General features: G+C 41.3%; 2 protein-coding genes across 3 annotated transcripts in view; both read right to left on the bottom strand.

Annotated features, from left to right (window-relative positions):
* LOC115766186 (kin of IRRE-like protein 1) overlaps window positions 1-14,733 on the bottom strand; it is a 79,066-nt gene that overhangs the window by 32,052 nt on the left and 32,281 nt on the right. The gene's annotated exons all lie outside the window — the stretch shown is intronic.
* Window positions 7,365-8,078, bottom strand: LOC115766193. The gene is made up of 4 exons (XM_030710037.1): window positions 8,046-8,078; window positions 7,863-7,991; window positions 7,650-7,815; window positions 7,365-7,579 (listed from the first exon to the last, which is right to left on the bottom strand). The coding sequence occupies exons 1-4, from the start codon at window positions 8,076-8,078 to the stop codon at window positions 7,365-7,367; spliced, it is 543 nt and encodes a 180-aa protein (XP_030565897.1).

The raw sequence follows: 14,733 nt of genomic DNA, 5'->3' as shown, positions 1-14,733 counted from the left end.
TGTCAAGACGTGGCCGCTACTTAATTGAAAGGCATTGTTGCGCAAAGATTTGCAGAGTACATGGTAAAGCCGCAGACAAATAAATAAAAATAATTCCAAAGAACAACGAGAACGAGTGCCTATTTGCATACGACAAATAAAAATATTAAAAATAAATAAGTTCCCAACGAAATGTAAGCACAGAAGCTTTACAGTGAGTGGAACAAAGGCATGCAAGAAAAAAAAGGAAAGAAAATAAAATAAAATAAATAAACAGAACAAGAGAAAAATGCCTTTGGCACTGCTTGAAATTAAATACTCTTGCGAACAAATAATCTGATCTTAGCCAGACAAGACCGTTTTTCATATAACTACTTTTAAGTCCGATTATCTCTTAATAGATAAAAGATAACCAATAAGTTTTTTAGTAAAATAGAATTACAGATACTGTCAAAATATTTGTATGAAATAGTAACACATTTTATGAAAGCATTTCCTCATTAAAGGTATTTTTTTAACATAAAAATAACTGCAGTAAAAAAATGCCAAGATAAATTTCAATTGTTTTTAAATTGAAAAACTTTTTTGAACTAGCCATTTAATGCTGATCAAAAACAAAATCAAAAATATATATTTTACATATTTTTATCTGCATGCACGCGTGATCAAATTGTAGAAACCATTGCTAGAGTATACAAAGGGACGACATAGATATAGAGATGAAGGAAATGGGCATTGGCGTGGCAACAGTTCCCAACTTGAATCCCTTACTTCAGCTGCGATTGCAGTTTTAGCTGCCAGCCTTGGAATGCCTCGCCCTGTTGCAAAGCCCTCAAGTGCGTGCCGCTGAGTGCTGCTTACAGCTTCTCTTTTTTGTTGCTGTTGTTGCAACTGTTGTTGCTGCCTGTGCTGCTGCTGCTGGCGATGCCCGCGCGCGCGTGCCACGCTCAAGTGGCGCTTGTGCTTTGTGTAGTATGCTCTCGTCTCTTGCGCTTAGTCCGCGCTCCGTTCGGCGTTCCACGTTTCGAGTGCGCGACGTGCCTGCGCACAGCCAACAAGGATAACAATTACTCTAGCAGCATGTCCGTCAATTGTGTCCCAACTGTCTGCCGTACGCTTTTCAGTATGCGCGTTTTTTATTTCAGTTCTTCATTTTTCGTTTCGTTTTATTTATTTTCAATTGTTTAGAGCTTAAATACTTTGCTTGGGCCCCTTTAAACACACATTTTTTGTTGCAAGCAACGCGTGTGCTGCTGCTCTTCAGCATGTCAGCGGCAGATTCGTCTGGTGCCTGCCGCTGTTTACTTTGGATGATGCATTGCAGCGTAATAATTTTACGTAGACGTCCGCAGCATAAGCCTCGGTGGCTGCTGTAAAAGGGGTCAACTGGGCGCCTCTCAGCTACAGCTGGCTAACTATAAAACAGCTGCCAAAGTGTTTGTCGTACTACGTAACTCATACGCCGAGTGGGCTCCAGGGCAGCTGCCAGCTGTGCTCTCTGTTTCTCTTGTGGCACTAGACAATTTAAGGCCATTTCCCAATGCGAGTTCACACTACAGCGCCGCACTGCCCCGCACCGCACCGCCCGACACGGACCACCTAGCCTTTAGCTATTCCCAGTGCCAGCTTTGCGCCGTTTGAGACCACCTTCCAACTGGCTTTGTCGGTGGCAATCAATGAAAGCAATTTGTGAATCTCTTGTGCAATTCTGTGAAATACAAACGAGCACAATCCGCAGGCACAACACACACACGCATACATACGCACGCACACTCGAGGCGAATCGGCAGCTAAGAAGGTTCGATACAAAATTGAATGCAAATCAAATATGGACGATGATTTTGTAAATTTTCAAATTTATAACATAGTAGAAACGCAGAGCACCACCCCCCCTTTGCCCTGCAACCAAGCACCCACACACACATACACACAGTAACAAATAGACTAATATACCTAACACACGCTGAGTAGGTGCTAAGCAAACATGCAAGCCATGGGGATTATAACAGGGAATACTCGTTTGGTCTACACAAAAAAGGCGAGTCAGACGCACCCAAAAAAAACAACAAGAGAAGCAACAATTACAACAACAACAACAACAGAAACAACAACACCAACAATTGCGACAGCAACACGGAACATCAGCAAAGCAAGCTCGCAAAACGTTTGGGATCGCTGTGTGGTCCCTTGGCTATAAGTATGTGTGCGTGCGTGTGCGTATGCGTGTGTGTGTGTGTGTGTGTGCTAAGCTAAAATGGTATCCTTGCTTTATCCCTGTGACTGTATGCCGTTGCCTCGAAGCCAGTTATACGGCCACCTACTTAAGCATAATGATATATTTAGCTTGCCAAGTGATTGTTATTTGATATTCAACAGATTTCCTACGCTTTGCTTTTCATGCATAGCTCCCCCGCCCCGCAACCCTACAACCAATCTCCGGACTTCCATTTCTCTTATCCAGCTCAATGTGTGCTGTTGCTGTTGTTGTTATTATTTCATAAGCTTCGCTTCTCACGCTTGCTTGGAGTTACCACTAGGTTGCTCGCCCGTCTATTTGAAGTGTTTGTGTCAATAGTGCGTATACGCAATATGCCTCAGCAGATTTATTATGAGTCCGGTTGGGTCACTTGAGGTCGCCCTACACAAAGCCATGGCTGCCAGCGATTAGCCTATATCTATATATACATACATAAATATACATATAGATACATTTGGTTTGCGTGTCTCTACAAGCAAAAACGTGCGACAATATTTTCCATTTTCGAGAAGTGATTTACAATTTAAAAACAGACACAAGAGCTGCTGCAGTCTCTCATCCGCCTCTGACCTTTGCCATTGCCAGCTGTGGTGATCGTTTTTATTTTTATACTCTGTTGTCAAGCGAACAAAAAGGGTGTATTGGCGTTGGGCTAGATTTGGTAAACATGTGTACACTAGCCTAAGACACAGCATTAGGAATTTTTGTCACATCCAAAAATCGATTTTTATGTCTGGCATATAGCTCCTTTCAGACACTGCGAGAAAATTTGCGAAGCACAAGATATACAGCCACGCGCACTTACATTTTTAATTCTGTTTGAACTTATACTGAAGGAAGTGTATCAGCCAGTCGCAAGCTCTCGCCTGCAAAGCTGTTAATTTTTTTCATATTTTCATAGCTCATTGATTGGCGCGCGAAATGGTCTGTAACGCTCTCATTTGCACAGTTTTTATTATTATTATTGTTATTGCTGTAGTTCTTGTTGTTGCTGCTGTTTGGCACTCGAAATTTATGAATTTATTTGTAGCGGCGAACATGGCTCTTTGATTTATTTTATTGTGCTCTCTTATTGTTATATTTCTGCTCGGTTGCCGCGTTGTATTCATATGCCTGTCAAGTGGCCACTTTGGATTAATACTCTGGCACTGTTTTATATGTATATTTCACTTCGAGCTGTGCCCCACTTAACCAAAAGTTTTATTTACTTTTATATGGCCTAGTCGAGTACATCGATTAGCAGCCGTTGGTAAAGAGTGCACTCCGGGTTTAAAGCCATGAAATAGCGACAACATGCAGCAGGCAATGCCCCAGAAATATGAAATATGGGCGCGCATATTTAATCAGAGAAAATCCGACACCGAATGAAATTGGATGGCGACAGGTTTTTCGCGGCGCCGGAAAGCTAGTGTCAAAAGCACGCAAGGCACAGGCAAATAGCTAGAAAGTGTCCAAAGGTAGGACCCCCCCACCCCCCACACACACGCACACATGCCGTGCCGACATTAATATGCAAAAGGGATTTTGCCTGTGTCACGGACCGGCCCACCTGGCGTATACGCAACAATTAAAAAAACCACCAGCGCGAAACATAGCTAACATGCCAAACAAAAGGGTGCGGAGGGGGTGCGGCTGGTGGTTGCACTGTGTGACAGATAAGCGTAATAACAATTCATTAAAATATATCTAAAATCTGCTGCTTTCAGGGCCATAAACTTCTGATATCTAATGCAACAATTAGCCCCAGACTTGTCAGAGTTCGGTCTTACGTGTGTATGTGTCTGAGCGCTAATAAAGCAATTAAAATGTGGCATGTATGGGAGAAAGTAGAGATATTCGAGTGATGGCACAAATGAAATACCCTACATATATAGATAAAATATGCGATATATTTAACGCGCGATACGATCTCAGTTTAAATTGTGACAAATTACTCGCCAGTCGGATATTGATTGCGATGAAGATAACGTGAAGGATATTTCCTTAAATTTAGATAGCCGCTTCAAGGCTATAAGACCGATATTTATCTATCGAGAGAAGTAGTTTTCGAAAGTCAATGTTTTATTTCAGGTAGAAAGATTTAGCTCGTAGTGATCTCTCTCCTATTCCTGCATGTAACATTCTCTGCAAAGCTTCAGAGCTGGTGCAGGGTATTCAAAACCTAATAGAAATGGCAGCCAGAATTAAATATAATACAGCACAGAAACTGATGCCATGTCACGCCCCATAGCTCCATTGCAATAATCAGGGTTCCCATTCAGAGTTTCATTCAGGCAAAGACAAACAGTCAATTTGATGCCTGGTGCTGCATGTGCGTGTCGGTGTGGGTGCGAATGTCTATGTGTGTATTTGACGAGCGACTGGAAACTTCCTTGCTTATTAATTAAACTAATTAAATTGCACTTTATTATACACTCCGAAACACTGGCAAACGAATCGGTATTGATTGCCCATGCGGCAGTGGCTGGGGGGCAGGGTCGGACGGCCTGGCTGGACTGGTTGCCAAAACTTTGCTTAAATTAATGCACTAAGCAAAAGTTATAATGGTGATAATCGTAATAATACCCAGCACTCGATGCAAACAGTTCTCGTAACACAAATCAAATTATGTCATTAGCTGCGTGCCAAAAGGCCAAACAAAGTTCCGGCCTTTACTCTTGTGCGCTTTGAATTCGAATCCCACAGTTTGATTGATGCGTTGTGCATGTGTGTGTAGAAGCCGATTATGAGTTTGTCTAGCTGATCAAAAGGTTATGTCATTCATGTAGCATTGACTGATGTCAAAGTTCAGCTAATCAGAGAATTGTTTGAATGCTTTTAATTGCACAGCCAGACACGTTGGCTTGTGTTTCCCTTTCACTCAAAGTAAAATTACAGCTTTGAATGCGCACACTTACATCCACATACACACACACACACATGTACACATACATCTAAAAATACACACACTCCTATTACTGCGCCATGCGACTTCTCCAGCTTTTCAGCACTTGAGCACGTTAGCCACCGTCTCGTCATTCCTCTAACCTTGGCCCCGCCCTGAGGGCGTTGCTCACTTTGTCGCGCGTCTTTTGCAGGCACTTAATGTGCCGCATCCTCATAGTGCGCTACCCTTTAACGGTATTGTTGTACGAGTTGCCTAAAAACAATGCAAATGCAGGCGTAGCAGATGCAACAGCAGCAACAACCATCAGAGGCGCGGGCGCAATCACAACGAATAACGAGCAGGACGACCGACACTGGAGACAAGCAAATTTCAGCACGGAAGCGGAAGTCATTGTTGTCGCACAATGGCGAACGCGTCGCAATTATAATAATTTTGATTGCACACCCTCGCTCCTTGCATAGCGCCACAAGCCAGCAGCCAACAGCCAGCTTGTTATTGTTGGCAGTGGTTGCATGAATTATGCAGCTTCCTTGTCCCACCAGCCGCCACCAGGGGCTGGTTGACTGCTCAGACCAGCCAGACACACACGTGCAACATGCCTGAGGCAGGACTATTATTATATTTTTTATTTCTAGTGAATTTTTATTTTAATTACGAGCACTCGACGTCTTTTATTCGACTCGTTGGCTGTGTTGGTGCCCGGCTGTGGCAAAGAGAATCGCCAAGCTGAACTAATTAGCTGGCGCACAAATGAGGCAATACCTAGTGGTCATTAGGTACTTGAGTAGCGGCACGCAGAAGGCGGAGTGTCTAGTAAATTCGTACAATTCATTTGCAAGGCGTTGCTAGCGTTGGCCATTCTTGGGCAGTATTTAGTTCGTCTCGGCCAGACTTTGTCTGTAAAAATAATTTTCTTGAAAGCTGGCCAAACGTGCGCTTTGATTTGGCTAAGTAAACTGTAAAACTGTAAAACTCGACAAAGCCGCAAATGGAAAAGGCTACTAAATTGCTATGAGCTTTTGTCTGTGTGTGTGTGTGTGTGTGTATAACTTGGCTATCATTTGCTTTTAATTTGACTCGAGGGCGTAATTAAAGAAAAATGCAAAAGCTCTTTGATTGCCAGCCAGTGGCGCTGGCAATGGCATTGAGGGGGCTAAAAATGCAAATCAAAGCAAGACAAACGCAAAGCAAAAGACGTGGAAAAGACTTAACGAAGGAGATTGCGAGTGAGAGAGAAATCTAGAAATCTAGTAATGTGGTAATTGTTTTAAGACTCATGCACAAACACGAACAGAGCCTTAAAGGACGATGCGAAAATACGACCGAAATTCCATTTAACCTGACGCTGAGGGGCCTGCAATATGGTTCAAGCTGCCTGCTGGCTGTTGGCTGTTGGCTGTTGGCAGGCGCTGAGAGGCACTGGACTAACACATAAATTTGCCTTTGTTTCAGTTGCATAACATGTCCTGTGACACACACACACTCACACATACACAGTCACACACACAGCGACACCGACGCCAGTCAACTTTAACTGCTGACTCGGCTTCAGGGATGTGCAAAAATAAAGAAAAAATTTAAAACACGAAAAACAACTAAAAATGTTGCAACCGGCAACTTCCGACTACGAAATGCTCTATCACACAGTGTATTTAAAAGGAAAAACTTCGAGAATGATTGCGAAAGTGGGCGTGGCAACATTATCTAAGGTCACATAAAAAAATTCATCAGCAATAAACCTTATCTAATGTGGCATATGCGAGCATGCAACCGTATTTCTTTAGAAACAGACGGACATTGCATAAAGCCAATGCAACCTTTTTTTACGCTTCGAACAGAGTATATAAAACCAAGTGCCACAACGCTTGGAAGTTTGAAGGAGCAGACGAAGTTATGCAAAGTCAGCAGCAGCGGACATTGACATGCGAGCACATCTGCATGTGTGTATGTATGTAAGGGAGATTCAATTTGCAGTTTTGACACTGCAGCATAGGAGTCCAGGACACACACACACATGTAAAACTAACTCACACAGTGAGCAAAGTCAAATTGCCATATTTCATCTACGACTTTTATGACTTTTTCTTTTATTTTGAAAAGCTTTTTTCTTCGCGCCAGTGCAACACGAATTTATGTGCATGCAGAACTTTAATACATTTCATTTACACGTATCACCTTTTGGCTGCTTTTTGCCCAGAGGTGTGTCTGCATGCTTGTGTGTGTGCGTGTGTGCATATTGTCTTACGAAAGATTCGTTTCAATGTCATCCACGCACTTTGTAAAGAAAGTTTGAGCCATGTGGCATTGGGCGCTGGGCGAGTAGAACTCCTTGGGGCACTTCTGCATCGCATGGATGCGCACACAGATGGTCACGTGCAACGCGAACGGGTTGCACTTCTCCTCAATGAATTCAATATCCGGCAGATGCAGCGCAAAGCGTGCTGCGTGCTGTGCTCCTGCAAGTAGGCAACGCTCATTTTTAAACTACTTTTCCCGCTTGCCCTGGCTACTTGTACGGCGACTTACGATATACTTCGCACTTGGCATAGGCATCGAACATAAAGGCAACGGTTGTGGCTTTTGGCTGTGGCAGTATGTGCTCCAAGTTTTGCTTTACGCGGCCCATGTCCAGGCGAAAGGGCGGATCCACATCAATATAGCCAGAGCCTATATAGTTGCACTCTTCCAGGCACTGCGAAAAGTTTAATGATTTCCTTTCATTTATGCAGCAAAGCTTACCATGTTAATGGTATAGAGCTCGGCGAAGGTAAAGTGACGATCTTTGGGCAACTTTAAGCTGTCACGACAATCTGCATAGCCTGTGTCCAAGCTGGGACGCGTCAACTGACAACAGCTAGCCGACAGGCGCTGTCAAGGATTGAATGCTTTTATATACTGCCGTTAGATGTGGCTGTCACTTACTGTGGCATTAGCACGCATCTCCTTGCAGCTCATCTCGGGCTCGGCATTAGCAAAAATAAAGAGCAATAGCTGAAATCGTTTAACTCGAATAAAAATATAAATTCTGGATTTTGGCACGACTTGAAATTTTGTGCTGAATTTGGTACGGACTGAATACATAAAGTTTTAGCTGAAAATTGTGTGTGGCTTAAACCTAAGAATGTTGAAGAATATTCTTATGCTCTTCAAATTTTAATGTTCGATTTTCTTAAACTTGTTAAAATTAAATATTTTCGTACTGTATTTAACTAATGCATTTCTTTCAAATTACGTGAAAACTAAAGTATACCAGATTGTACCGTTTAAATAGAAGCAAAGGCTATTCCAGATAATGAAAATGAATTCCAACAGTTTGCTCGTTTTTGGTTAATTTATTTACTTTGATGTCAAAATTATTTAGTTTTTTTTTATATATTGTATTTAAATGTTAAAATTTCAATTATATTTAATTGTTTGTAAAATGCCAAAAAGTGCAGCTATCTTTCGCTGTGCTAGACACACATTTTCAAGCGTGTAAATTTAATATTAGGAGGTACTCACAAGCGTTAGTAGGTGCGTTATTTGGAGTGTTGCCTGCATTGTTAGATTGAAAAAGCGACTGCCATGACCACATTTGAATTGTATTAACGTTTAATTGAATGATTCCGGATGTGGCATCAAATGGCGCACATTTCATGGACGCTGCGCGCACTTTGCATTACTTTTGCCAATTAAAATAAATTAAATCATCAAAGTGGCCAATTAGCGTGCGTGCCAATTACAATTGACTAGGCAGATAGACGGACAGGGCGACGCGCCTAACGCTCTGGCAAATATTTTAATTGGCAGACAGCAGCAAAGGCCAAAAATAAATTGAACTATTCACAAAGGACATCTTCTAATTTATGGGCGTTTCAATCAAACAAGCACTGGGCCAGGTCAGATGGGCACAAGTGCAGGCCAAGACCTTGGCCAGCGGTAGGACATCGATGACGCCGTCCATGGCCATGATTAATATTGTTGGCACGCAAGCATCACGCATACGCAGCGTTGGCGTCCAAGAACACAAGGTCAGAGTCAGCCAACGGGCAAGTGGCGTTCAAGCCAAGTTAATAAATTGCTTGCCGCTGTTAACTAAATTTTGATTACCAGCAGGGGGCGTCCCGCAAAGGGAGCTGAGTTGATTCTTGGCCCTGGCAACACTATTTCTTGATTTATTGATATGCTAATTGAGTGTTTGCACGTTGCCCCCTTTTTAAATACCAGCGTTGACTTTTTTCTGCGTGTCCGTGTTTGTGTGTGTGTGTGTGTGTGTGTGTTTGTCTGTCTGTATGTGTGTGTGGTGTTTGTCTGCGCTTGTTGAGCTGTGTGTGTGTGACCGGTCGAAATTATGAGCCATGGCACGCAATTTGCATGGCAAGTGTTGTTCAAATTAATTGTAAATGGTTGTAATTTGCTGTTGCTGTTGCCGTTGTTCGCCTTTCGCGTTCACAGTTTAATAGCAGCTTACACGATCCCAATTCTCAATTTGCCTCCTTTATGTGGCAGCTTTAATTAATTTATGGCCATGTCTACCCGCGGGCAGCCACGCCCGCCCCTGGTAAATGCGCCGTCATTTTGGACTTTGAGCGTGTTTAACTTGACGTATGAGTGATTTATGTTGATGGAGTGCACACGTTAAGCAAAGGCCTTTTGACACAGTTGAACTGTCAATTGTCAATCGTCACATTTTGTTGGAATAAACCCGAGCTAAGTTTATTCCAAGCAATTACTGATATTGCAAATTAGATCAAATAAAGCTATTGACTATTTTCACTTTTTTTTTGTATGCTTCTTTCTCGAAATAATTTGTAGGCTTAATTTCAGATGTTCCCCGATTTACGATTAAAATGAGATAAGTAATGTTGGGTTTCGAATTAGCATAAAATAATTCTTTTAGTGATTTTAAAATCTATGAATAATTTAGAATTCACAATTTTTTTATTTCTAATCATTTGTTTAATTATTTGTAGAATTATGATGAAGCCCCCATCGGTAGCTTGACAGCAGTCCTTTTCAGAGATTTAAAAAAAATATTTCTTTTCTATTAGATTATTTGCTCGAAAAGAGCTTTCTGTCATTCTGATCCTCTGCTATGCTTGCATTGCGCGAATAATTTAAGAGAGCCACTGCAACGGAGACTTCCGTTTTCGATTACACAAGATACGTGCAAGGCGACCCTGCAGGCAATAGCAAAAAATGAATAAGAGTAGTAAAGCATATTCTATACTTCTATTTGTGTGGCATACCATATACATATATTTATATATAGTTACTATAGATATCGTGTTCGCTAACCCACAATCTAAGCACAGTATTTTGATAGAAATATATGTAGTACATTTGATTCCGCTGCGTGGAGCTTACTCTTCGCTATTTGCCACAAAGCGGGATACACACACACCCACACACACACTGGCACACACATGTGTTAGCTGTGATTTTTTGCGCAACTCTGGGATTTGCTGGCATAATTACTTAAATACAAGTGGGAATTATTCGCCTACAGTTGGATTTGTATGCCTCGTTGCCTAGTTTATCGTTGTGGCTGCTGCTCATGTTGGAGAAATTATATTCATGGGCCGGGAGGCGTGGTTAGCTGGAATGGCTCTTTTTTAATGAAATTATTTGTTATTACGCTTAGTTTACTACAACGTCTGCCCTAGAGCTTATACATATCCTGCCACCAGCGGCGACGCAGGCATCCTTGCAACGTCGCTGAGGCATGCAATTTAATTATATTTCCTACTTCGTGGTGAACAAGTACTTGTGTATGAGTGTGTACGTGTGTGGCTGCCGAAATTAGTATGAAATTGTTAATGCGATAACAGATTGCCTTAGCGCGTGTGTGCATCTGTGTTTGTATGTAAAGTTGCTAGGTAGCTTGCTATGGAAGGCAGTAGAAAAATAAGGAGAAACATTCCCTGGTAAATAAATTTGATAGCGCCCAAACTGATTTAAGTGCGAGGTAAGCCCATTCGAAGCGATTTACTTTTTCGGCAATTTGCCTCGTTGAGGAAAATTCATTAGGTTTTGAAGCATGTGCAGCAACTACTTCTGCCGCTGGCTAGTGGCACTCGCACTTCAAGAGATTCATTTTCCCCATGCCACATTAATCGTGCCTTAGCCAGCTGATGCGTTGCCTTCCAAGTGCTCCTAGTGCTTCGAATGCTCCCAGAACTAAAGTGAGAAATTCATTGAAGACGCATTTGCGGTAAACGCTGGGGCGTGTGCAGGAGCCCAACTAAATTAAAGATGCATCTCACGCGGTTCCCCACACGCTGCTTGGCGGACCGGAGCGGAGAGTGCGGCATGCGCAGAGCTGTCGTCTTTTGCCGCACATAAATCAGTTTTAAATGCGTATAAATAAATAGAGCTCCACCTGCCGCAGGTGGGTGCTACAATTCACAACTACAGTGACCACTGGCAACAGCACCTGCTGCTAGCCGAGCAGAGTCCAAGTCGAATAGCTTGCCAACAGTTTAGCTTCAGCGCCACTTGACAGCTGCGAAGTTAACTGTTCTACTATTTGACTTGCTGCCAAGGTCAGACTTGAGGGTGGAATGCTACTATCGATAAAGGTAGCTTCTAAAATTATGGCATAAACAGAAATTATAGCATAAACAGAAAATAAATGATATGGCATTGAGGCCAATAAAATCAATCATCAACTCAATCTTATTTTCATATGGCAAATGTTCAAGTAAAAACAAATTAAAATTTGAAATGTGAATTGTTCAATCGATATTATTGAAAATTAAGATAGACAATTTTGTGTTTCGGAGGAATTTAATTTAAGAAATATATATAATCTGCTAGTAGAAGGTTAAATCAGGTCTGAAATGAAAAACCTGATGGTGAATTTGTCTGAGGCAATGATATTCAAAAATTATATTAATTAATTTCTAAAAATTATGAATTTGTCTGAGGCAATGATATTCAAAAATTATATTAGAAGCTTGTAACTATGTTCAATATCAATACAAAAATGCCGTATGGTCATACATATATATGTATATATATATGGGCCATATCACTACTCAAAATATTAAAAGCTCTCTAAATTTTATTTTAGGCGTTTCATGGCATTATTAATTCATATTTAAATCAAAAATCTTCAAAAATCTTAACATATGTCCTGCCACAATCGTGGAGCATTTGCAGCTTAAATTATCGATAGTCCCTTAAATACTTAAACATCTATATGACACACACACACACACAAGGCCACGAACACCCATGCCTATACACACAACAAATACTCGCTACGTAATCCGTTGTCTTCCTTTCGACAATTTATGCTATACTGTCAGGGGCGTACCGCCTGGAACGCTCGCATGTCCTTGGTTATACGCCTGGGATACACAACGGATTTAGGGAGGGGTTTGCTGTATTAGAATTTGTCGTCCTGTTTGCCTTGTGTTTGCTTTTGTAGCCGAGAGTGCGCGTGCGACCTTGTTATGTACGCAACGTATTTGAGCGCGGTGTGAAGAGCCCCTTTTGCCTTTTAGAAACAACTCTCAATTTCTTTCAGACTTTTTCTTTTCCGTTATTCTCTTAATACTCGCTAATGTACATACTTGACTGGTTTTAATCAAAGGATTTTCACATTAAATTTAACTAATTTACTTTGCTTTTATTTAATTCTTCTGCTGATGTATACAATTTTCCCTCCTCGGATATCCGCAGCTCTTTGCTAGCTTTTGGCGCGTTATTGGAATTTCATAGTCTAATTTTTCTGCTCTAATTAAATTTTAATTACGCGCCTTTTGAGCCGGCGTACGTGAACGAGCTTCGGCATAAAATTGGCTACTCGCTGGGCACTGTGTGTGCGAGTCTGTGTGTATTGTGCCTTTGACAACATTTCTGGCAAATTGCGTTATTAATTTTTATCTATTCTCACCCAGCAAATTATGCATAAAATGGCGTTGGGGTCGCTGCCAAATTAAAGCGCTGGATATGAAAAACAGTAGCATACTTGTTGGCGCCACGTAAAATAAAATTTATTAAAGCCGCAGCAAAGTTTTACTTTCGCTTCTGTGGAAAACCAGCTGCCGGAAATTGTTGTGCCAGGCAGACTTCCCAACGGACACACATACACACATACACACAAACACATACTCGGCCGCAAACACACTCGCTGCATTTTTGACTTTCTTTGTCGGCTAGTTGGTGTGTATCTCTGGCCCCAGCCCCCCACAGCCTCAATGCTTTCAATGGCAGAGAACAAAACGAAGTAAAAAATGAAATGCAGCCATAAACAGTCAGCAACATCAAAAAACAACTACAACAAAAACAATAAAAAGTTTTGGCATTTATTTTGGTTGCATTTTGTGATGTTTTTTGGTTTTGGCCACCGAAAAACAGCGTTTAGGGGACGATAGAGAGAGGGAGAAAGAGAGAGCGCGATAGCTGTAAAGAGATAGAGACTGAGAAAGAGGGAGCACGTTTAGCTACGCTTTCAAGAACTTTGAAATTAAAATAATATCGGGTAAGAAATGTATGATATTTTAAGTAATTATTTTGCATGAGCGCCCCGAAAGGCATGCAACACATTTGCCACGCTGCGAGGCAATTGCAGCAGCAAATAGAGTGCACTACGAATAGCAAATATTTTATTTCGTTTGCTCTTATTTGCTCTGTATCACTGACCCTCTCTACCTCTATCTCTGCCTCTCTTATCTCATTGAATCAATGTTTTTATTGAATTAAACAAATTTGTTTCTAATTTGCAACTGGACGTGCCTCAAACTGCTATATGTGTGGCAACAGGCGCACGATTTAGGCCAACTGCTAACAAATGTCGCCAGGGTGCATACACTCTGCTCTCTGTGGCATCAGCTCGGCCAGCTCGCAGCTTATTTGGTAGTGGTGCACATTTACCAGCAGTAGCAATACCAATATTTGACTAATTGATTTGCATCTGCAGATGCAGCAGCAACAACAACTAATGATACGCAAACTGTATATGCAAATTGGTTCTTAAAAATTCTTGACAATTAGCCAAGCTTACTGGTTCAAACTTTAAACGGGGGCATCGGTCAAAAATTCAATAAAAAAGAAAATAAGTAACTTAACTTCTTAAAATGTGCTGATCTGCATGTTTTCACATTTTCCGTTGTGGTTCTGTTGATATTTGTGACATTTTCCCATTTCCCATTTCAAATCCTGCCTGACACCCCGTCACTCATAATTACAAACGCCCCTCACCAGCAAAATAAGCATAAAACAAAGCTGCATATTTTCACATGTCAGTTGCATTTTATCACACATAAAAAAGATTATTTTAATACAATTAAGATTCGAGTAGTGGAAGTATGCGTTTTGATAAGCATAAAAGCATAAAAAGTATATTTAAAATATTAAATATATAGATATATATATAACAAGTGAGAGGTTCTAGTCGGGAGCTCCCGACTAGGGGATACCCTGAACCCTCTTATTCCGACACCAAATAAATTAATACTCATCACCAACAATTAAGAACTTATGATAAAAAAAGGAACTAAAATAACATTACAAAAAAAAGATGCAATTACCATGCTATTAGAATGCGAAACAGACGCGCATGAATATGTGTGTGTACATGTATACAGAAATTCTTAAAGCTGCTGCCCCATTCAATTGCGCA

Source organism: Drosophila novamexicana, unplaced genomic scaffold, assembly GCF_003285875.2.
Source record: "Drosophila novamexicana strain 15010-1031.04,08,12 unplaced genomic scaffold, DnovRS2.1 tig00001062-arrow-arrow-pilon, whole genome shotgun sequence".
NCBI lineage: Eukaryota > Metazoa > Arthropoda > Insecta > Diptera > Drosophilidae > Drosophila > Drosophila novamexicana.
The sequence above is the reverse complement of the archived record's forward strand: the minus strand, read 5'-3'. Positions and strand labels throughout refer to the sequence as shown.